We start from the raw sequence: 22,918 nt of genomic DNA, 5'->3' as shown, positions 1-22,918 counted from the left end.
CAAAAGAATTAAGAGAAAGGATGAAAGATACTGTGCCTTGGGAGCTGGGTAGGGGGCCAAGGCCAGACAGCCACTTGCCCTGTCTCCCTTCAACAGCCTGAAAGCAGACAAAACCTTCTACTGGTTTGGAAGAATAGGTATCATATGCATAAACTGGCTTCTGTTTCCTGAGATAAGGCCTGTTGGCAGGGGATACATCCAATATGAGTGTTTCCAGGAAGTCCAGATAGCCAGCATTAGAACCTTTGGGACACATGCACTCTTTGCAAGGAAACATGCCGTGATGGAATAGAACATAGTATCTCCACTGTGATCTGGTAGGGGAGAGATGATTCCTCATGTAACTTGTACAACTTCTCCTATGAGTGCATAGGAAGGAGATTTTCTTAAAGATGGTGATGGGAACAGTGCTGCAACTGGTGCCCTCAGACCAGGCTCCCTGCTTAAACCATTGACCCATGGTTTGCCAGAAGGCTGGAAACTGAGAATGCCATTTGACTCTGTCCCCACAGCACATTCCCGGAAAGGCTGTCAGCCCAGGGCTTGGGCAGGGGCACTCTTGGCTGGCTTAGGAACTGTCAGGATGGCTGTGACCAGAGAGTGGTGGGGAATGGAGCTGCAATGAGTTGACATCCGATCACTAGGGGTGTCCCCTGTGTCCTGTCCTGTTCAGTGTTTGTCCTGCTGATGTGGGCAAGGGCATCAAGGGTGCCCTCAGTAGTAAATTTGTGATGACAACAAGGTGGATGGAGTATCTGAAGGGTAGGAAAGCTCTGTTAGGGGGATGTAGACAGGCTGGATGGATGGTGTAAGGCCAGTGGAATGAGGTTCAAGAAGAGCCAGGCCTGGGTTCTGCCCTTATGTCCCCACAAGGCCCTGCAGTGTCCCAGGCTGGGGGCAGAGCAGCTGGAAGGCTGCCTGCAGGAAAGGCTCTGGGGCTGACAGTGGCCAAATGTGAGCCAGCTTGTGTCCAGTTGGGCAAGGAGGCCAGTGGTCTCCTGGCCTTCTCTGTCAGCATTGTGTGGCCAGCAGGACCAGGGTGGTGATTGTCCCTCTGTGCTGGGCACAGGAGAGGCCACAGCTCGAGTGCAGTGTGCAGATGTGTGACCCTGTTAGGACACCATTGGGGAGACATGCCGATCCTCCAATTAAGGTGCCAATAAGACCATCTACCAAAGTTAACAATGGGGATTTATTTAAAAATTAATGTGGGGTAGAGAAATACAGAGGGATAGGAAAAAGGAGAGGGAGATGGAATGAAGGGGAAAACAGAGGGTAAGGGAGAGATGAAGCAGAAGACAGTCTGAGACACTTGGATCCAGCAGTGTCCTGTCAGTCCTCCCTCATGCTGGGCTACTCTGTTCTGGGGCTCCCAGTTGTTTTCTTAGAGGTGTTGGTGTTCGGGGGTCAACACCTTTCTCCATTCCATATTGGAGGTATCCAGGGAGGCATTTTCCTATTTATAATGTGAAAGGAGGATGGGCTTGCCTTCCTTTGCCTTCAATGCTGAGGCCCAAGGAGTATTTCTCAGCTCCTAATGCAGCCTGAGGGATGCAGTCCTCAATGCAGACTGGGCCTGGAGTCAGCTTCTGTGGATTCTACAGGCCAGGGCTTTCATCTTTCTTCAACCGGCTCTCCTTGACCCGGCTGCCTTGCTGCTGACTTGGAGTTCAGGCATTAGGTTTGGCAGCAGGACATACCTTTGACAACTTGTCGCCTAAGGGTGAGCAGTCATCTTTGGAAATCTGCCTGGTGCTGACACAGGGCTCACTCCTCCGGCTGCCCCCTGAGGCAGCTGAGGGAGAAAAGGCGGCGCAGAGCCCGCCGGGCCGTCTTGGCCATGGAGCGCCATGGCCGTGGGGCCAGGGGCTGCGGGACTGTGGCTATGCCAGCAGTGGAAGCAGGGACCTGGTGTACCAGGGGCTGGGAAAGCACTGGGGAAACCCCAGGCAGCACACCAGCCCCACAGGGCTTTTCCTGGGGAGAGGTGGCCTGGGCACAGCCAGCCTCCATGCCTGCAGCATTGACCTCCTCCACGGTATCAGCAGGTGAGGCACAAACTGCAGACATCTCTGAGTCTTCTGGCAGTGCCATGGGGAAAGGCTCACTGTGCCCCTCCTCACAGGGATCCCTGTCCAGGGGAGAAGCTGCTGGCTCTGCTCCCTCCTCTTGCAGTGGGAGGGACAACTCGCTCTCTGGCTCACTGTCCCCCTCTCCTGCACTCTGTCTGTCAGGGAGCTCTTCTTCCTCCCACTTTGCCAGCAGCTGGTCTAGCTGAGTGTCCCTGGATGATGCATCCTCGTTGTTGAAGAGAGACCACAGCTCTTCAAACAGGTCAGGAGGCACGAGCTGTGCGTAGTTTTCAGTCTCTCCTTTACAGTCTTTGGACCAGCTGCAAAGGCTGTGCTGGACCCAGGGGCTTTCTGCATCCAGGGAAGCAAGGACCTCGTCCTCCAACTTCTCCAGCTCCTCTGCCTCAATTTTCAGGAGATGATCAGAATCCTCTTCCGGCCCCGTGCATATCAGCTTGCCATGTGTTGTTTGCTCTGGCAGCTGACGAGTTCCCCTCTCCTCACAGGAGCTTCCAGATGAGGGAGAAGCTGAGAAGCATGAGGTTTCCTCAGCTTCTGACATAGGGAAAAGCTTGCTGTGCCCCTTGTCTGAGGGATCTTTGTCCAGGTCAGAAGTTGCTGCCTCTGACTCTTTCTTATTGAGAGGGGGAAGCGATGCACCCTGTGAGTTACTGTCCCTGTCTCCAGAAGCCTTTCTTTCTGGGAGTTCTTCTTCCTGCCACTTGGCCTCTGGCTCTTTTGGAGGAGTTTCCCAGCCCTGTGAGTTGTCAGAGACAGACTGCTGCTCTGGCAACCAGGCAGGAGACAGGAGCTCAGAGGAGTTTTCACTGTCTGCATTAGAGTCTTTGTTGAAGCCGGGAGCTCTGTGCATCACCTGGGTCCCTGCATCTGCCTCTTGGCAGAGACTTGACTGCTCCTGAGTGCAGGGGGACTTGGTGAACCTTTCTCCAAACAGGCACGGGGCAAAGCCTGTAAATGGCTCTCCGTTGGTGTTGCCACCGTGCTCTTCCTGCACCTCAGTGAGCCCCTCTGTCTCGCTGTGCTCCATGTGCTTCCAGGCAGGCTGGGTCCCTGCTTGGAGCAGCGTGCCACCTGCCCATCGCAGGGGTGGCAGGCGATGGCCCTGCCTTGCTGCTGACCCTCGCCAGAGCCTTTCAGCTGAGCTGTCCAGGGAAGGTGTTTCCTGGGCCCCGTAAGCAGCCCTAGTGCCCCATGGAGAAGGTGGCACTAGGTCTCGGTGGCTGCTGGCTATGTGGCCTGCAGACTGTGCTCTGCCTCTGGGAGAAGACCCAGAGGCTGCTGGGGCTGCTGGCAGAGGGGGCAGCTTGATCCGTGCCGAGGCTGCTCTTGGCAGCTGAGGGCTGAGCTGCCATGGAGGTGTCACCATCAATGGAGGGCCATGGAGAGGCGGCAAGTCTGACACGGACAACCTTGCTGGCCGTGTGACTGTGCCACTGAGGGGCAGTGAGTGCCCTCCCTCCAGGCTCTCCTCCTGAGATCCAAGTCTTCTTGGTCTCCATTGGGTGTCCTGTCTAGGGAGCAGTTTGTTCCCGTGGAGGGATGTGACAGTCACCCATGTGACCTCCGCCGCTGCCTGCGGTGGCCTCTGGGGCACCTGTGGGAAGCAGGGGAAGGCAAGAGATGGAGGCGGCTTTGTGGGCACACTGTCCCCCCTCATGTTGGTGAGCCCAGCTCTGGCCCCAAGGCAGGTGCTGACCATGGCAGCCAGGCCCAGGCTGGGTTCCCAGCTGCACTCGCTGTCTCTGGGCCATTCCCTCACCCAGGCCATCCTGGCACCGGCTCCTCCCCAGAGCAAGGCCTGGAGCCAGGCCTGGCTGCTGGTCTCTGGCCCCAGCCCTCCCCCAGGTCCCACTGCAGCCTTTCCCTCCATTCCCATCCCTCACCTGTTGCCGCTTGGACAGCAGCGGCTGCCGCTCACGGGACTGGCTGCGTGGGTTCATGTCATGTCTCTTGGACATCTTGGCAGTGCTCTGATGAACACTGGCCAAGATCACCCGGGAGAGCTGCTTCCTTCTAAGGAGCTGCTACCTCGTGAGAGAACTGCTGCCTCCTCAGAGAGCTTCTCTCCTGAGAGTGACAACACAAGGGGTTTGGCCCTACAAGAGCCCTCCAGGTCATGGCATGGGCCTGTGTCACAATGGCCTCTGGGCACGATGCAACTGCAGGTCACAAAGGCCTGGTGGGCACGGCCACCCCTTGTCATGGAGAGACATGGCGTCCTTGGTCACAAAGGCCTTCTTTAGGCCTTTGCCCCTTGACTTTTCCTATACTACTTCCTCTCCCAATGACCTGCTGCTCTCCCTTTTCCCACCTTGTGTGTTCCTCTCCTAAACATCCCCAAAGATGCCCTTTGCTCTGCCAATCTGCTTTTCCCACCCAGCCCACCAGGTGTCCCACCCCTTAGCTCCCACCTCATGTAGAAAGACAAATCAGGAAGGCAAAAATCATTAGCACTTCACCTCGCCACTACTGTAAAAAACAATTAAAAAGTGTTCATTTACAAAGATTAACAACAAAGGAGGGTCAAGGAAAATCCTCTTTCTTTATTGGATATGCAGTGGGCATATGGTTATGAAGGGTGAGGAAAAGGCTGAGCTACTGAAGGTCTTCTTTGCCTCAGTCTTCAACAGGCAGATCCATTCTCCAGAGGACAAGCAGTCCCCTGAGCTGCCAGACAGTGACCAGGAGCAGAGCAGACCCCCTGCAGTCCTAGAGGAAATCATTAGTGATCTGCAGAGCCACTGAGACACTGACAAGTCAGTGGAGCTGGCTGGGAGTCACCCCAGAATGCTCAGGGATCAGGCAAAAGAGCTCACTAAACTGCTCTATATCCATTATTATCAGTCCTGGACTGTTGGGGAGGTCCCACATGGCTGGAGGTGGCAATGGGCCTCATATGCCCAAAAAGGTCCACAGGGCGGATGCTGGGAGCTGCAGGTGTGTCAGCCTTACCTTGAGGCCCAGAATGATTATAGTGCTGATCATCGTGAGGGACATCACACGGCCCATAGAGGACAGCCAAGGGATCAGGCCCAGCCAGAGTGAGCTTAGGAAAGCCAGGTCTTGCCTGAGCCACGTGATGTCCTTTGAAGACCAAGTTACCCGCCTCGGAGCTGAGCGTAAAGTGGTGCATGGAGTCTCTCTGGACTTGAGCAAAGCCCTTGACTCCATCTCCCACAGCAAGGTCCTGAAAAAGCTGTAAGCCCAGGGCTTGGGCAGGATGGCTGAGTCTAGAGAGTGGTGGGGAATGGTGCAGCATTGAGTTGGCATCCAGTCACCAGTGGTGTCCCCTGGGCCCAGTCCTGTCCAGTGTCCTGCAGATGTGGACAAGGACATTGAGGGTACCCTCAGCAGTAAATTTGTGATGACTCCAAGGTGGGTGGCAGTGTCGATGTGTTGGAGCGTAGGAAGGCACTGCAGGGGACAAGCAGGATTGATGGTGTGAGGCCAGCAGAATAAGGGTCAAGAAGAATGAGGACTGGGTGCTGCCCTCATGTTCCCACAAGCCCCTAAAGTGCTCCAGGCTGGGGGCAGAGTGGCTGCAAAGCTGCCCAGCAGGAAAGGCCCTTGAGGTGCTGGCCAACAGAGGCTGACCGTCCGCCACTGCTTGCAAAGGTGGGCAAGAAGCACAGTGGTCTCCTGGCATTCTGTATCACCACTACTGTGGCCAACAGGACCAGGGAGGTGATTGTGCCTCTGTGCTGGGCACTGGGGAGGCCACACTTCGAGTGCTGTGTGCAGATGTGTGCCACGGTTAAGATGCGATTAGTGAGAGATGCCTCTGCCTGAATTAAGTGCCAAGGAGACCATCTACCTAAGTGAACAATGGGGATTTTATTTAACTATGAATGTGGCATACAGAGATAGAGAGGGATGGGAAAGAGGAGGGTGAGACAAAAAGAAGGGGAAAACTTGGAGTGAAGGAGAGTTTGAACAGAAGACAATCCAAGCCACTTGGCTCCAGCAGAGTCCTGTCAGTCCTTCCTCATACTGGGCTACTCTGTGCTTGAGGTCCAAGTGGTTTTTTGGAGGTGCTGGTATTCTGGGTCAACACCAATCCATACTGGGGATATCCATTCCATTCCATCTTGCGGGGTATCATTCTCCATTCCATACTGGGGGTATCCAGGGAGGCATTTTCCTATTTTTAATGTGAAAGGAAGACAGGCTTGCCTTCCTTTACCTTCAATGCTGAGGCCCAAGGAGCATTTCTCAGCTCCTAATGCAGCCTGAGGGATGCAGCCCTCAATGCAGACTGGGCCTGGAGTCAGCTTCTGTGGGATTCTACAGGGCAGGGCTTTCATCCTTCCTCAACCAGATCTCTTCAATCTTTCTGCTGCATTGCTGCTGGCTTGGAGTTCAGGATTAGGGCGGGTAGCAGGACCTACCTTTGGCAACTTGTCGCCTGAGGGCGAGCAGTCATCTTTGGTGAGCATCCCGGTGGTGGTACTGGGCTCACTCCTCCGGCTGCCCCCTGAGGCAACTGAGGGAGAAAAGGCGGCGCAGAGCCCGCCGGGCCGTCTTGGCCATGGAGCGCCATGGCCGTGGGGCCAGGGGCTGCGGGACTGTGGCTATGCCAGCAGTGGAAGCAGGGACCTGGTGTACCAGGGGCTGGGAAAGCACTGGGGAAACCCCAGGCAGCACACCAGCCCCACAGGGCTTTTCCTGGGGAGAGGTGGCCTGGGCACAGCCAGCCTCCATGCCTGCAGCATTGACCTCCTCCACGGTATCAGCAGGTGAGGCACAAACTGCAGACATCTCTGAGTCTTCTGGCAGTGCCATGGGGAAAGGCTCACTGTGCCCCTCCTCACAGGGATCCCTGTCCAGGGGAGAAGCTGCTGGCTCTGCTCCCTCCTCTTGCAGTGGGAGGGACAACTCGCTCTCTGGCTCACTGTCCCCCTCTCCTGCACTCTGTCTGTCAGGGAGCTCTTCTTCCTCCCACTTTGCCAGCAGCTGGTCTAGCTGAGTGTCCCTGGATGATGCATCCTCGTTGTTGAAGAGAGACCACAGCTCTTCAAACAGGTCAGGAGGCACGAGCTGTGCGTAGTTTTCAGTCTCTCCTTTACAGTCTTTGGACCAGCTGCAAAGGCTGTGCTGGACCCAGGGGCTTTCTGCATCCAGGGAAGCAAGGACCTCGTCCTCCAACTTCTCCAGCTCCTCTGCCTCAATTTTCAGGAGATGATCAGAATCCTCTTCCGGCCCCGTGCATATCAGCTTGCCATGTGTTGTTTGCTCTGGCAGCTGACGAGTTCCCCTCTCCTCACAGGAGCTTCCAGATGAGGGAGAAGCTGAGAAGCATGAGGTTTCCTCAGCTTCTGACATAGGGAAAAGCTTGCTGTGCCCCTTGTCTGAGGGATCTTTGTCCAGGTCAGAAGTTGCTGCCTCTGACTCTTCCTTATTGAGAGGGGGAAGCGATGCACCCTGTGAGTTACTGTCCCTGTCTCCAGAAGCCTTTCTTTCTGGGAGTTCTTCTTCCTGCCACTTGGCCTCTGGCTCTTTTGGAGGAGTTTCCCAGCCCTGTGAGTTGTCAGAGACAGACTGCTGCTCTGGCAACCAGGCAGGAGACAGGAGCTCAGAGGAGTTTTCACTGTCTGCATTAGAGTCTTTGTTGAAGCCGGGAGCTCTGTGCATCACCTGGGTCCCTGCATCTGCCTCTTGGCAGAGACTTGACTGCTCCTGAGTGCAGGGGGACTTGGTGAACCTTTCTCCAAACAGGCACGGGGCAAAGCCTGTAAATGGCTCTCCGTTGGTGTTGCCACCGTGCTCTTCCTGCACCTCAGTGAGCCCCTCTGTCTCGCTGTGCTCCATGTGCTTCCAGGCAGGCTGGGTCCCTGCTTGGAGCAGCGTGCCACCTGCCCATCGCAGGGGTGGCAGGCGATGGCCCTGCCGTGATGCTGACCCTCGCCAGAGCCTTTCAGCTGAGCTGTCCAGGGAAGGTGTTTCCTGGGCCCCGTAAGCAGCCCTAGTGCCCCATGGAGAAGGTGGCACTAGGTCTCGGTGGCTGCTGGCTACGTGGCCTGCAGACTGTGCTCTGCCTCTGGGAGAAGACCCAGAGGCTGCTGGGGCTGCTGGCAGAGGGGGCAGCTTGATCCGTGCCGAGGCTGCTCTTGGCAGCTGAGGGCTGAGCTGCCATGGAGGTGTCACCATCAATGGAGGGCCATGGAGAGGCGGCAAGTCTGACACGGACAACCTTGCTGGCCGTGTGACTGTGCCACTGAGGGGCAGTGAGTGCCCTCCCTCCAGGCTCTCCTCCTGAGATCCAAGTCTTCTTGGTCTCCATTGGGTGTCCTGTCTAGGGAGCAGTTTGTTCCCGTGGAGGGATGTGACAGTCACCCATGTGACCTCCGCCGCTGCCTGCGGTGGCCTCTGGGGCACCTGTGGGAAGCAGGGGAAGGCATGAGATGGAGGCGGCTTTGTGGGCACACTGTCCCCCCTCATGTTGGTGAGCCCAGCTCTGGCCCCAAGGCAGGTGCTGACCACAGCAGCCAGGCCCAGGCTGGGTTCCCAGCTGCACTCGCTGTCTCTGGGCCATTCCCTCACCCAGGCCATCCTGGCACCGGCTCCTCCCCAGAGCAAGGCCTGGAGCCCGTCCTGCCTGCCGCTCTCTGCTCCCAGCCCTCTCCCAGGTCCCACTGCAGCCTTTCCCTCCATTCACGTCCCTCACCTGTTGCCGCTTGGACAGCAGCGGCTGCCGCTCACGGGACTGGCTGCTTGGGTTCATGTCATGTCTCTTGGACATCTTGGCAGTGCTATGATCAACACTGGCCAAGATCACCCAGGAGCGCTGCTTCCTTCTAAGGAGCTGCTACCTCGTGAGAGAACTGCTGCCTCCTCAGAGAGCTTCTCTCCTGAGAGTGACAACACAAGGGGTTTGGCCCTACAAGAGCCCTCCAGGTCATGGCATGGGCCTGTGTCACAATGGCCTCTGGGCACGATGCAACTGCAGGTCACAAAGGCCTGGTGGGCACGGCCACCCCTTGTCATGGAGAGACATGGCGTCCTTGGTCACAAAGGCCTTCTTTAGGCCTTTGCCCCTTGACTTTTCCTATACTACTTCCTCTCCCAATGACCTGCTGCTCTCCCTTTTCCCACCTTGTGTGTTCCTCTCCTAAACATCCCCAAAGATGCCCTTTGCTCTGCCAATCTGCTTTTCCCACCCAGCCCACCAGGTGTCCCACCCCTTAGCTCCCACCTCATGTAGAAAGACAAATCAGGAAGGCAAAAATCATTAGCACTTCACCTCGCCACTACTGTAAAAAACAATTAAAAAGTGTTCATTTACAAAGATTAACAACAAAGGAGGTGAGCCATTGAAAATCTTCATTCTTTATTGAATATGCGGTGGGCATATGGTTATGAAAGGTGAGGAAAAGGCTGAGCTACTGAAGGTCTTCTTTGCCTCAGTCTTCAACAGGCAGATCCATTCTCCAGAGGACAAGCAGTCCCCTGAGCTGCCAGACAGTGACCAGGAGCAGAGCAGACCCCCTGCAGTCCTAGAGGAAATCATTAGTGATCTGCAGAGCCACTGAGACACTGACAAGTCAGTGGAGCTGGCTGGGAGTCCCCCAAGGGTGCTCAGGGATCAGGCAGAAGGGCTTACTAAGCTGCTCTCCATCCTTTAATGTCAGTCCTGGACAATAACGATGTCCCCCACATGGCTGGAGGTGGCTGTGTGACACCCATGCTCATAAGGGCTGCAGGGAGGATGCAGGGAACTGCAGGCCTGTCAGCCTGACCTCAGGGCCCAGCAGGGTTCTGGCGCAGATCATCGTGAGGGGGACTACAGGGCCCAGAGAAGGCAGCTGAGGGATCAGGCCCAGCCAGTGTGGGTTTAGGAAAGGCAGGTCCTGCCTGTGAGACATGATGTCCTTTGAGGAGCAAGTGACCCTCCTCAGGGCTGAGGGAAAAGCGGTGGATGGAGTGTCCCTGGGCTTGAGCAAAGCTTTTGACTCCCTCTCCCACAGCACAGTCCTGGAAAAGCCGTCAGCCCAGAGCTTGGGCAGGGGCAATCTTGGCTGTCTTAACTGTCAGGATGGCTGTGTCCAGACAATGGCTGGGAATGGAGCTGCAACGAGTTGGCATTTGGTCACTAGCAGTGTCCTCTGTGCCCTGTCCTGTTCAGAGTCCCAACAAGGACCTGCAGTGCTCCTGGCTGGGAGCAGAGTAGCTGGAAAGGGGCCCAGTGGAAAAGTCCATGTGGTTGCTTACCAACATCAGCCAAATGTGAGTTGGCATACGTCCAGGTGGGCAAGGAGCAGGGTGGCCTCCTGGTCTTCTGTGTCTGCACTAGTGTGGCCAGCAGGACAAGGGTGGTGATTGTCCCTCTGTGCTGGGCACTGGGGAGGCCACATTATATTCTGTGTCAAGTTCTGGGCCCCTAAATCCAGGAAGGACATTGAGGTTTTGGAGTAGTTCCAGAAAAGGGAGCAGAGATGGTGAAAAATTTGGAGCCCAACTCCTGTGAAGACTGATGGTGCTGGTGTTGTTCAGCTTGGAGAAAGGGAGGCTCAGGGGAGATTTTATAGGAGGCTCTATAACTGCCTAGGTGGAGGATCTATCCACATGGGGTTTGGTCTCTTCTCCCACACAGCTAGTGATAGGACAAGAGGACATAATCTCAAAATGTGTCAGGGAGGTTTATTTTGGACACTACAAAGAATTTCTTCACAGAAAGGATAATTAGATACTGGAATGGGCTGCCCTCGGAAGTGGTGGAGTCACTGTCCCTGGAGACATTTAAGAAAAGACTGGATGTGTCAGTGCCATGGTTTACTTGACATGGTGGTGTTCAGTCAAGGACTTCATGATGTCAGAGGTCTTTTCCAGCCCAGTTGATTCTGTGATTGTTTTGAGCCCCTTTACATTCCTCTTTTAGGCAGACCATGCGTCCCTGTGTGTGCTGTGGGTGATGACATGGCACCTGCTGAGCCCTTTGTGAAGGTCTGAGTTTGCACATCACAGAACCACAGAGTGTTTTGGGTTGAAGGGACCTTAAAGATCATCTACTTCCAACTGCCCACCCAGCATAGGCAGGGATGCCACCGACTAGGTGAGGTTGCTCCAAAGCCCACCCAGCTTGCTTTAACACTTCCAGGGATGGGGCATCTGCAGGTTCTCAGGGCAACCCATTCCAGTGCCCTGCCACCCTCACAGAAGAGAATTTCTTTCTAACATCTAATCAAAATCTTTCCTCTTTTAGTTTAAAACTGTTCCCCCTTGTCCTATAACTATCTGATCCCTTTACTGTGGTTATCTAGTCTCATCACTGTGATTCTGACTTTTTAGGGAGAGCCCCCATCTCTAGAGACTTTGAGGAGACTTATCCAAGAGGAATTATCCAAGCAGCTAGATGGTAAGTAATCAGTACCAGGAAGCCAGAAGATGGATCTGAGAGTATGAAATATGCTTTCCAGAGCTGTGCTGGTACCTGAACCTCTCCTGCTTAAGGAAGATAGAATTGCAGCAAGCCTGCTTGGAAGATGTGTGATATGATATGTGTTTTACAGTTCCCCAGGCTTTGATTTTCCCAGCAATAGCACAGAAAGTAATCAGAGTAGATCATAAACTTTCTTTTGAGGGGCCAACTGGAGAAGAAATGTTCATGATTTTTGCCTATGACTTATGATACTCATCAGTATAGGAAGAGGGGCTGGAGGAGATATGGACTGCTGTTTCTCTCAAAGTATGAGAATTGCAGACCACTACTGACCCTATTGACAGTGAGATGCAGAGCTGTAGTCCTCATACAGCTCTTGATGCAGCTGACACACAGCTGCAGGCATTTTGTTCTGTAGTAAAGATCACAGGTAAACAGGGTGATCATTTCACAGATTTTATTTACACACTCTCAGTCCTCAATATCCACACCAGTCTGAAAGCATTTAAGATCAATGAAAAGAAGATAGAACACTCTTCTCCCTCTGTTCTGTAGAATGTTTATGTGATGCTGAGTGTTTTATGAGCTCTCAAGGTTGCTGTCATGGTGTAACCCCAGCCAGCAGCCAAGGCCCACACACTGCTCACTCTCTCCCCCACCAGCAGGATCAGGGAGAGAATCAAAAGAGTATAAGCTGGAAAACTCATTGGTTAAGATAAAGACAGTTTAATAGGTACAGCAAAAGCTGCACCCAGAAGCAAAAATTAACTCCCTCCTTCCCATGGGCAGGCAGGTGTTCTGCCATCTCCAGGAGAGCAGGGCCCCATCACAGGTAATGGTTACTTGGGAACAAAAACACCATCACTGCAAATGTCCCTGCTTCCTTCCCTCACTTAGTACACTGAGCATGATGTCACATGGTCTGGAATATCCCTCTGGTCAGTTTGGGTCACCTGTTCTGGCTGTGTCTCTTCCCAACACCCCAAATTTCCTCCCCAGCATGGCTGTACAAAAAGCAGAAAAGGCCTTGGCTCTGTGTGGGCCCTGCTCAGCAATAACAAAAAGATCTCTGTATTATCAACACAAATCCAAAACAGAGCCCCATACCAGCCACCATGAAGAAAATCAACTCCACCCCAGCCAAAACCAGCATGATTGTTCAGGGTCTTAGCACTGAGGTGGCAGGCAGTGTGTGCCTGCCTGGAACAGCTGGGAACAAGAAAAGCTTTCTCCCTACAGACCAGCCATGTAGCATCTCGGCATCACAGAAGCAGTAGGAAAAGACTCTCCTTTTCAGAGCAGCAGTGGTCCCAGTTTAACAGGGATCCACCATCTGCACAACTAAAGGGAAGAGACATTTCAGACACTTGGAGGACAAGGAGCAGAGGATGAGAGAAAGGTTTATCATAAAGTATGGAATTTAGGAGAAATTCAAAGCTACCAAGAAATGAGATTTAAACAATTTAGAGAGGATCAGGGAGTCACAATCATGGATTATGGGGGGACAGAAAAGAGGTGGCCCTGGAAAATTGATCTGTGACAGTACTTGGGACTTTACTGGGCCCCTGGTTCTGCCTCTCCATTTCTTGGAGCATAGTCCTTCTAGTCTAACCCATTTTCCTCTCTTCACAGTAAAGTTACCCTACATCCTGGCTCAGATACAGCCTGCACAGGTAAAAGCATCCCATGGCAGACCAGGACCTCCTGGTCCCCCTGGGAAGGAAGGACTCCCAGGAAGAACTGGCCCTCCTGGGGAGCCTGGCCGGCCTGGGCAGACTGGGTCTGAAGGGCCACCTGGACCAATTGGTCCCAAAGGTAAGTGAAACATGGTGTGTTGGAGCAGTCCAATAAAAGTATGTGTCCACTGGACTTTGGCCTTTCTTTTTAGTAATTTATAAATTAAACCTTTCCTTTTAGCAGTTTATAAATTGTCCTCAAAATGCAGGTGTTGGAAGCTACCTCTGTTGAACCAGAGGTGTTGAATATGACCAGCAATTGCTGGTGTGTTGCACCTCTAGCCAGAATTAGAGTAGGGCAAGTCTTCATTCCCACTTAATGTCCTCTTTCAGAGGATTGGCCATAATTAGGAACTGTTTTTATCAAATATATTGGCTTCAATGTGGATGGAAGACCTATACTAGTGCTTAGTTCTGTAAACCATGCTCATCAGTTCATATTTTTTCTTTCCCTCTCTACAGGAGAAAGAGGAGCAAAGGGGGAGAAAGGAGACACTGGCATTGGTCAGCGAGGGGAAATGGGTCCCCCAGGAATTCCAGGTGTGTTATTCAGAACACCTCACAAAACACATCACTTAGAACCACTGCCAGGACATAGGTCTCTGCTATACTGGAGAGATGATCAGGATGACATAAAAACAACAGACACGATTTCTGTAGGATGTGGCGCAAAGGGAAGAACTGTATCATTAACATCACATCTGGCCACTTTTATTTCCTCAGCCTGATGAATGAGTACCATGAACTATCTCAGTCACAGCTAAGTTAACTGACCTTTGGGTCAAATCCAAAGTGAAGCTTTAATTATTAAATGCACTGTGAAGTGTTTTCTCTGTCCTTGGCAGAGTCTTCCTGTGACCAAGCTGAACCCAGAGGTTCAGGCAGCTTCAGATATTATGAAAGGTCATATTGAACACCTGTGCCTTGGGGATACAGCTTCTGCTTTACTATTACTGACAAAGCAGCAGCAAATACAGTTTGTCTGCAGTCTGAAATTAGGCACCATTGATAACTTTTGCCTTCACTGCTTTCTTGGGAAAGGAACTATGGGAAGCCCTCATAACCCCATTGTCTGCATCTGGCAGACTGGCCTTGCATTGCCTTCAAATAACAATGTGCCCACCACGCTCTGCACCAGTGAATTATCAAATCAGGCTGGCTCTTGCCTCCACTTTCCCATTCTCACCTCCTCTCTGTGAGAACTGTATGTCGTTAGTTGTCTTGCGCATCTCCATAACTTCAGCATGGAGGCAGAAGAGCAGCCATATTGGAGCTGAGCATCCCAAGGTTGCCATAGGGAGTGGAAATCTTTATTTCAGAGGAGACACTCTGGTTGTATCCTTGAGATACATCCTAGCCAAATCCAAACCTATGGAAGCTGCTGTCTGCATCCCAGTTTGGCAGCAAAGCCATCTCCTGTGATGTTCCACTGCTTAGTACTGCACGCTGGGTGTGTCACTCTGGTGCCACTCACCAGGGCATTTTGTTTCTCTTTCAGGCCTCCCAGGGGAGCCTGGTTATGCCAAAGATGGGATGCCAGGACCTCCTGGCCCTCAAGGTGAAGCTGGTGTGCCAGGTCTGGCAGGTCCCCAGGGGCCCCCGGGAGCCAATGGACAGTGTGACCCCTCTCAGTGCGCTTACTATGCAAGCCTGGCTGCCCGGCCCTCCAATGTCAAAGGGCCATAGTGTGCAGAGAGCACCCCCAGACTTGTTTTGAAAACTTGAATTCCTCACACCTGCCAAGAGCTCTCCAATGTCTTCAGCTGCGTTTCTTTCGCGGGAGGCCTTCTAAAGCCAACAAATGCTGCCGGTCGGTCAGATTATTTTTATGAATTATAATTATTATTATTATTATTATCTTTGATGTGATATGTGAACTTATTTTTTTGTTTGTTTTCTCTAACATCAGGGCATATTAAATTGCTAAAAATAAGTGGGTTTTTTCCTCTTTTGAAAAGCGTATAATAGCAATGTGTTGTCTGACTGTTTATGCAAAACCATTCCAATGCCAAATTTTTTATCTGTTATCTGATTAATTTTTTCAAAGCTTTATCCCTCACCCTTTCAGCTCAAATGAAATCCTGCAGCCTAGAGCATTAACTGTGACACATAGGCACAGGATTGTTGGTGCTATTTGCCATCCACATGGCAGGGAGGAAGATAAAGTCATACCAAAGCTGGAAAAGGTGTCTCCAGTATATCCAACTCCCAGTGGACAATTTTGAACAGCTAGTGTGTGCTTTCCAGAAGTTCCCTGTTAAATTTAATATTCTTCTGCTGATAAATGAATCAATATGCTATACGAGCTACTTTTTCATGGAGTCATGTGGGATTTCATAGTAAAGGCCTGAAGGGATACACAGAAGATCTCAACCTCTCTGTACTGGAGAGTTTTTTTCCAAGAAGTGGAGCTTACTTACCTCTGTCAGGGAGATGAATTTACAAGGTTATCCTCTGTCAGGTCAAGGATGCCAAATCCCCTGTGCAATGTTAGCACATGCACAGCTCCCTACCACTGCTTCACCCAAAAATCAGCCAGAGCAGCATAGAAATCCCCCTGGTATTAAAAACTCAGGAAGCCAACTGTGACCCAATTCACTGTTTTGGTTGATTCATTATGACAATAACTTGGCAAGTTTTGTTACTTAGAGGGCTGGTGCATAGTGCTGGCTGCCTGGTCTAGGAGGATGCTGATCTTTGATGAAAGGATCAGAGCAAAGAAATGTTCATAAACATGGGGGAAATTGTGTTTGATGGTGAAAGCAACAAGCCAGACAGTGGCCATTTCTCCCTATCAGCTAATTGCCAAAATCAACCTGAGAGTGCAAAGACAAAGTAAAAAGGGGATGGAGTCTGAAAAGACCTTCACAATAGCTGAGCTTAACCCTCTGACCAAGCCATGCCCACCCACCAAGTGCAGATCTGAGAAGTGATCAGGCCTCAGATATGTGCCAGCCAGCAAAGCAGCTGTGTTTTCAAACCTCTTCTGCACAAAGCAGTTTGTAGTGAGAGATGGGAGTAATGGACCTGACACAGGCACTAAGTGCTGAATGTGTTTGGGAATCTGGTCTGCTCTTCTGGAGACAGAAAACAGGCACCTTGCCCTGCTAACACATTCTCCATATGGCATGGTGCTTCCAAACTGGCCAGCCAAAGCAGAAGCCACAGCTGTTGATAACCAGCCCAGAATCATACCCTGAGGCTAAAGCGCTGAGATAAGCTTTTGCCAGTCTTGGAGTCTTTTCTCACCCAGTAGCAGATAAAATTTGCCTCTGCTTTACTGAAAAATGAAATTAAATAACAAGTACAAATGCCAGGGTTAAACAAAGTCTTTACTGTGTAGCTCTTAATGGTGCTATTTTTGCTATTTCCTATGCAAATAAACTCTTTGATTTGATTTTACTGTGTTTCTTGCTGTGGAAAGACCAATTAAAGTGAAAATACCATGAAGTAAAAGCTTACCACTTTTAAGTAACTCTCAATGGTATATCTGTTACTGTACTGCATCTTGGGTTAGCTTGCTGGATTTTAGTATTAAGCAAACATACTGATCACATGTTTGACAGAAGCCTTCTTCTTAGTCCAGGCTGAGATTTCCTCCCTCCAGTGGTGAGGCAGAAAAGGGTCCCTGTTTGAGAGCACCTCCTAACATGGGAAGAGACATTGTTTTGGGTAAATGTGGTGGTAATGAACAAGTGTTATGGAGGTCAAACATGTTAATTGTGCCATGCAAATGTGACATTTAATTCCTGTCATGATGGTGACCCCTTCGTTTCTACAGGCTCTCATCATGTGTGTCTGATGTGCCATGCATGTCATAGAATTCAGTATATTCTAATGCACCATGAGAAGGGAACCTACATAATGATGTTCTGTTAAACAAATTTCAGGGTCTTTAACTCCTGTGAGGTCATAGAATCATAGCATAATTTGGCTTGGAAGGGAACTCTAAGGGTCATCTAGTGCAATCCACAGTAGGTGAGACAATGCAGTGGCATCCAGTTGAAGGAGATGAAAGGGTTTTTTTGATAACCTGTTTAATTTGAACATCTGTGGGAGCCATTTCCAAGAGTCTGTATTTGGAACACAAGGGAAACACTTGCATCTTTAATAGCAATTGAAAAATCTGCATGAGCTAGACACAGACTACATCTCTGAGCATTTTCCACCCGTAAAAGGGGACACAGCCTAATTCCCTTTGCTTCAGCATATTCCCTAGCATATGGCTATCTGCTCAGTCTGTTCCCAGAGACACCCCAGACTGTCTCTGTGCCCTGAATTCAGTGGGTGCCATTTCCCTGCTTTTTCTTAAACCTTGTTTTCTCTCCAGCCAGTTAAATGACATTTACCAGGCAGAATCTGTCGTTAGTGAGCAGAGTACATGAGCTGCAGACCCTGATCAAGACCCATGTTTGTACTCACCCAGATTTTAGTCATCAAAGGGAGGTTTCTGTAGCTGCCACCTCTTAGAGAAGCAAGCCCTACAAGAATGTGCCTAAAAGGACACTTGCAATAAGAGGTAAGAAATGAGGATGTATTTGGAGGATTTCAAAAACTACCACAGTTTTTGCTTCAGTCTGTTTGTGTGTATTTTCAGTCTTTGTAAAGGTGGCCTGAGATTACTTTCCAAAGTAGATCTGCCATCTGGGAATCCAGTAAACCTACAAGTACAGCCCTGGGCATGGTCAGAAGCTGCTCTCCAGAAAATGCAGGTGCCTCTATGCCTGAGCAGGTGACAGTGTGTGCATTGTCTGTCCAGAACTGTGCCAGGTGAACACACAGCCAGGAGGTGGCAGGTAGGACAGGGACAGTGCTGGTGGCTCTCTCCTAAGCAACCCTGAGTAAGGGAAAGTTGTGGCTTTGGCATCTCAGTGTTCCTGTGTCTGCAACCAAGTGTGTGGTAAATCACCATTCTGTTCACTGAGTCTGAGGTTTAAACCTGGGAATAGACTGATTTTTCGGTTGGATTTTGTTTTGGCCCTGTGGCAATATACTGCTAAAATTGCATTAGAGAGCGAGACAATATATTATTCAGATTTTTAAAAGGAACACATGGGATTTATGGCACCACTGTCAGTTGCTCTTTTTTTTTTCCTATTTTTAAATCATTTGTAAATTACAGTAATTATAGCAAACAAACCATTATTTCATTCAATTTTTGCCTGTCAAATAAACAAATTACAGAGACAGAACAAAGCAACAGGATCATTGGGGAAAATATTTTTTTTGTGTTAAATTATTTAACAATTTCTAAACAGTTTTGAATTAGCTGCTTTTTGGAAGCTGTATCAAATGCCTGTGGGCTTTTTTTTCTTTCCATAGAGACAATAAAAACACTGTGTCAGCTAAGCCCAAACTCTGTGCTCTGGCCACAGAACTGGTTAGGAGATGAACACAGATTTTACATTCTGAGCAACTATTAAAAAAAAAGTTTAAAAATTATATTTAAAAAAAGCCCCCAAAAATAGAGTCTTCTGTTTATTCAGCCTTTTAATGTGGAAACTGGCCAAGCTCTGCCCTGTTAAAGATTGCATTTGACAGCTTCTGTAGGACTGGTGCCTAGGAATGGCTGGGTGTCACCATGCACAATACATGGGGCCAGAGACACTGACAGGGACTGGCAGGTATGATGTGGGACCTAGGGGAGCCTTTCCAGAGCTTCAGTGGGTGACCCCAGGGGAGAGCACATCAAATAATGAAAAATGTCTGTGTTTGGGTCCCTCAATGCCATGCTCAGTCTCTCATGGTGAGATTCAGAGTCACAGAACATAGAACTATAGAATATCCATAGTTGGAAGGGACCCACAAGGATCATCAAAGTCCAGCTCCTTGACTTTAAGGAGTCAAGCTGTGGTTTGACCTGCATTTTGGTGGCTCCAATGAGAGCTGTAGAACCTGGAGATCCATTCAGCTTATCCTAAAGAACTGCAGCACTCAGAGCTGTGTTACCTGTAGCATCGTGTGTTTTATATGGGTTTATTGTAAAGTTGGTTATTTTTTATAAGTTAAGAATTTGGTTTGACCCTCAGTTCCCCCCATGTTCTCCCTCGTAATGGTTCATTCCTTCCACCAGTTACCTGTCCCTCAATGTAACCAACCCCCTTTCCTTTCGAGAAATTTCTACATCAATCTTCCCTTACCTAACATATGATTTGTCCCCTGAGCCTTTTCCCTCCCCTGGGCCATTCCTATTGGTTCAGTTGTGTCCCTCGCTCCTCCCCTGGGCTTCGTTCATTGGTCCCTCGTGTCTCCTTCCGTTACACCCTTCCCCTTTATCAGTGCCTCCCTAATGGTTTTTCCCTGACACCGTTACTGGCCCTGCCTGGGTCAATAAAGCGCCTTGGTGTCCACACGCGTGTCCACTCCTTCCTTCCTTCCTTCCTTCGCTGTCCTGCTCTCGCCTGCGTCACCACGCCGCAGATGGAGCCACTACCCAGGGGTTCTCGCAGAGGACCTGGGAGTGGTGGGATTTGTAGTCTCCACCGGTCACTCCAGGAGCGGCTAGCCAGCCCCGTCAGCTCCAGTGGCCGTGGGATGAGAATGGAGTTACCTACATTAACTACATCTCCATGGAAAAGAGATCTTTTAGGAGCTGTCTTTATCTTCCACCCTCAGTTACTTACATTCCCCCTGAGCTGGTGTGGGGATATTCATGTCACAGGTGATGGCAGGTCAGCTGCTCCGTGACCAGCAGCCAGGCTACTCACAGGGAGAGGGGCAAGGTTATGGCAGGAACTTGGACTGTCCTTGGGCAATGAAAACTTCCTTAAAATTACTGTACTAACTCAACAGTTACAAGACAGACTGAAAATAAATCTACTTTCAGCCTCTGTGAGCTGGAGCCCCATGCTGAGGAGGGTTAAGGTGGCTTCTCCATGGCATGGCAGGAAGAGCAGCATAAGGATGAAGCCAGTCTGGAGTTGAAGGCAGGCTCCTGCCAGTCTGCAGCCCCATGCAGGGGTGAGCATCCACCAGAAACCACCAGGAGTCCTTCTTGCTGCTGCTTCTGCAGAACTGCTGAGGAAGAATCTCTTCATCAGCCACCCAGTTGCCTCCTATGAACCAAATTTGGTAGCTGAGGCCTTTAGGGCAATATGGTTCCACCAGGGTTTGGATTTTTCTTTCAATACCTTTGTAAATGGTGAAGTTGACCCAAGAAAAAGCCTGTTTAATTTCATTGATTTGGTTTAAACCTGGAAGTCACATATATGGTAGATCTTGTCGTCTGACTTGTGAAATGGGAACAACTGCTTAGAAAAGCATGAAGATGTGATGAAGAGGAGACTGCTTTTGGTAGTTGCTTTGCAAAGCAGGTTTTTGTTGTAAGAGTTAACGTCTGACTACCTTGCAGGGCTTGGCTTCACAATATTAATGCTGGCAACATTGTTGAAGTTTGTCTGAACTGAGAAGGAGACCATCCTGCTGGGTCTCTAGGGGATTATGTGTTGAAAATGCAGGCTCTTTCTTGGTACTTTACATTTTGTGACATGAGTTTCATGTAGAAAGCATAAGGGGACAATTAGGAACATTAATCATACTCCCTACATTCCTATCAGCATCAGGAAGATGGATGTCCTGCAAGGAGAAGAGAAGAACCTGCCACCTTTATAAAGGAAAGCATGGGGTCAAACTCCAGGTTTGAAAAAATGCAGCAAGAGAATAATGCCAAAACCCTCAGAAACTTCTTTCTGACAATACCTTTGTCTCTGCATGACATGCTGTCTGAAAGACTTGGGTTTGGATTTGAAGAGAAAAGCATGTTCAAACAGAAGGCAGCACATACAGCAATTTGGTTTATTTCACAGGACAGATGTATTTGACAATGTGTTCTTAGAGACACATTTTTCCCCTTAGCAATGTGGGGGATGGTTTTCACCCAAGTCTGAAATTATTGTCAGTGCAAAAACTTCTTCAGCACCTTTTTGATGGGAGTTCATCTTATTTTTACAGTTATTTGTGAGGTCTGTTGGAAAACAGCCTTCTGCAAGTGAAAGTCTCACTTTTCCTTGGCTGCTGCATTTGTGTCTGATATACAGATATTTCTAAGTTATTGTACCCATTCATGCTTATGAAAAATTATTAGACTCTCTCAAGTTCTGCTGAATTTTTTTCATGTAAAATCCATCCCTGGAAAGTTTCAAGGCCAGGCTGGATGGGAACCTGAGCAACCTGGTCTAGTGGATGGCATCCCTACCCATGGCAAAAGGGTTGGAACTAGATTGTATTTAAGGTCCCTTCCAACCCAAAGAATTCTGTGATTCTACCCCAGGAGCCTAACATGGCTAAGCAGCCTCACAGGCAAAGTGATACAGTTTTCTCTTACAGATGCTAGAAATTTATCTTGAAGAAATCCATTGCTTGATTTCAAAATTATTATGGTATTTGTACTCTGAATCCAAGTCAAGCGTGATAGCTGGTATATGCCAGGCCTTAAAATGTGTATTTCAGGGTGAAAACCAATTAAAAAGCATTAGAATCTAGAAAGTAAGAGAGAGAGCTGAACAAGAATCCCCAAATCCTCTTGCCAGCATTGTCTGAACAGACAGCTACTACTATTCACTCAGCTGTGCAGCCACACACTCCCCTGGTGCTGGAACACAGGTTCCAGCAAATTCAGGAACATCCTGGCCCGAGATAATCAGAATTGAGGAGGCTGGGAAAGCAAAGCTGATGTGCAAGACCTGACCTTCACAAGACCTCACCTAGTAGACCTGCTTAGACTACACCTCTAACACATTGTCTTCTACCTCTAATGGCCTGTGGGTCTCCATCTCAAGGAGATCTCTCTCCTTAAGAAGCATTTGAAATGGCTGTCTTAAGCAGTTTTTTAGGTGAAAGGCTTAAGGATTAGAGGATGAAGTAAAAGAGGTTGGTTTTCTCAGCCTGAGGCTTCAAACCCACAATTTTCTCCTTCCAGAAGAATGCCTTGCTCACAACATCACATGCTGTGCTGAGTGGCTTGGGATAAACCTGGCATTTTACACATCTACAAAACCTTTGACAGCAAGGAATAAAAATTTGCTTTTAAATATGCCAGAGCAAGTGCAACACAAGAAAAAATGGTATCTCCATGGTGTAGGGGTTTACACACTTAGCAGGAGGGAGGAGGACCTCCAGATTTCAAAACTGATCCTTTATTGTATTTGCTGAATGTCAAAGGCACAAACTGACCTGAGGACAAGATATGTTCATGGCTCCCAGTTCCCAGGCCACCAACTGTTACTCTGTCTTCTCCTTGTCCCATTTACCACATTCTTGTCCCATTTACCATGTGCCTTACCTACTCTGCCTTGCTGCTTCCATTGCAATCCAGGCAATATGAATTCTTCAGGCAAAGGCACCCTTGATGCTTCCAGAAGGAGAGAGCTACACACAAGCAGAGATTTGAACACACCTGCTGAAAAGCAGAGGCAGTTTTCCCTGACCACTGCTCACTGGTTGCAGCTGTGAGAGGCCACATCACAGCCCAGGAGCTGGGTTTGTGTGCTCTGCAGAGCAGGAGGGAAAACACCTGATCTTGTGAGAATACCAAATGTTTACTCAGTGGGATGTATCCAAGCAACTCAAACACTCTGTGTGTTGGTAACGTGCCCAGCAGAGCACAAAGCTGAGAGAGAACCTTGATCCACCAAAAACCTCAGAGGTTTCCTGTGGAGCATGCAGGTAATTGTGACTGACAGTCTCTGTGCAACCAGCCACTGTTCTGGTGGGAT

General features: G+C 49.9%; 1 protein-coding gene across 1 annotated transcript in view; it reads left to right on the top strand.

Moving 5' to 3' along the window:
- Positions 1-16,676, top strand: part of COL22A1 (collagen type XXII alpha 1 chain) — a 207,546-nt gene extending 190,870 nt beyond the window's left edge. Inside the window, exons 61-64 of the mRNA XM_066566730.1 lie at positions 11,379-11,445; positions 13,102-13,284; positions 13,668-13,745; positions 14,704-16,676. Of these exons, the coding sequence (XP_066422827.1) occupies positions 11,379-11,445; positions 13,102-13,284; positions 13,668-13,745; positions 14,704-14,891 (516 nt within the window). The 3' untranslated portion in view covers positions 14,892-16,676. The remainder of the gene's footprint in view (positions 1-11,378; positions 11,446-13,101; positions 13,285-13,667; positions 13,746-14,703) is intronic.
- Positions 16,677-22,918: the final 6,242 nt, after the last annotated feature.

Source organism: Molothrus aeneus, chromosome 1 (genome assembly GCF_037042795.1).
Source record: "Molothrus aeneus isolate 106 chromosome 1, BPBGC_Maene_1.0, whole genome shotgun sequence".
In the NCBI taxonomy this organism is placed as follows: Eukaryota; Metazoa; Chordata; class Aves; order Passeriformes; family Icteridae; genus Molothrus; species Molothrus aeneus.
Note: the sequence above shows the minus strand (reverse complement) of the source record. Positions and strands in the feature narration are given on the sequence as shown.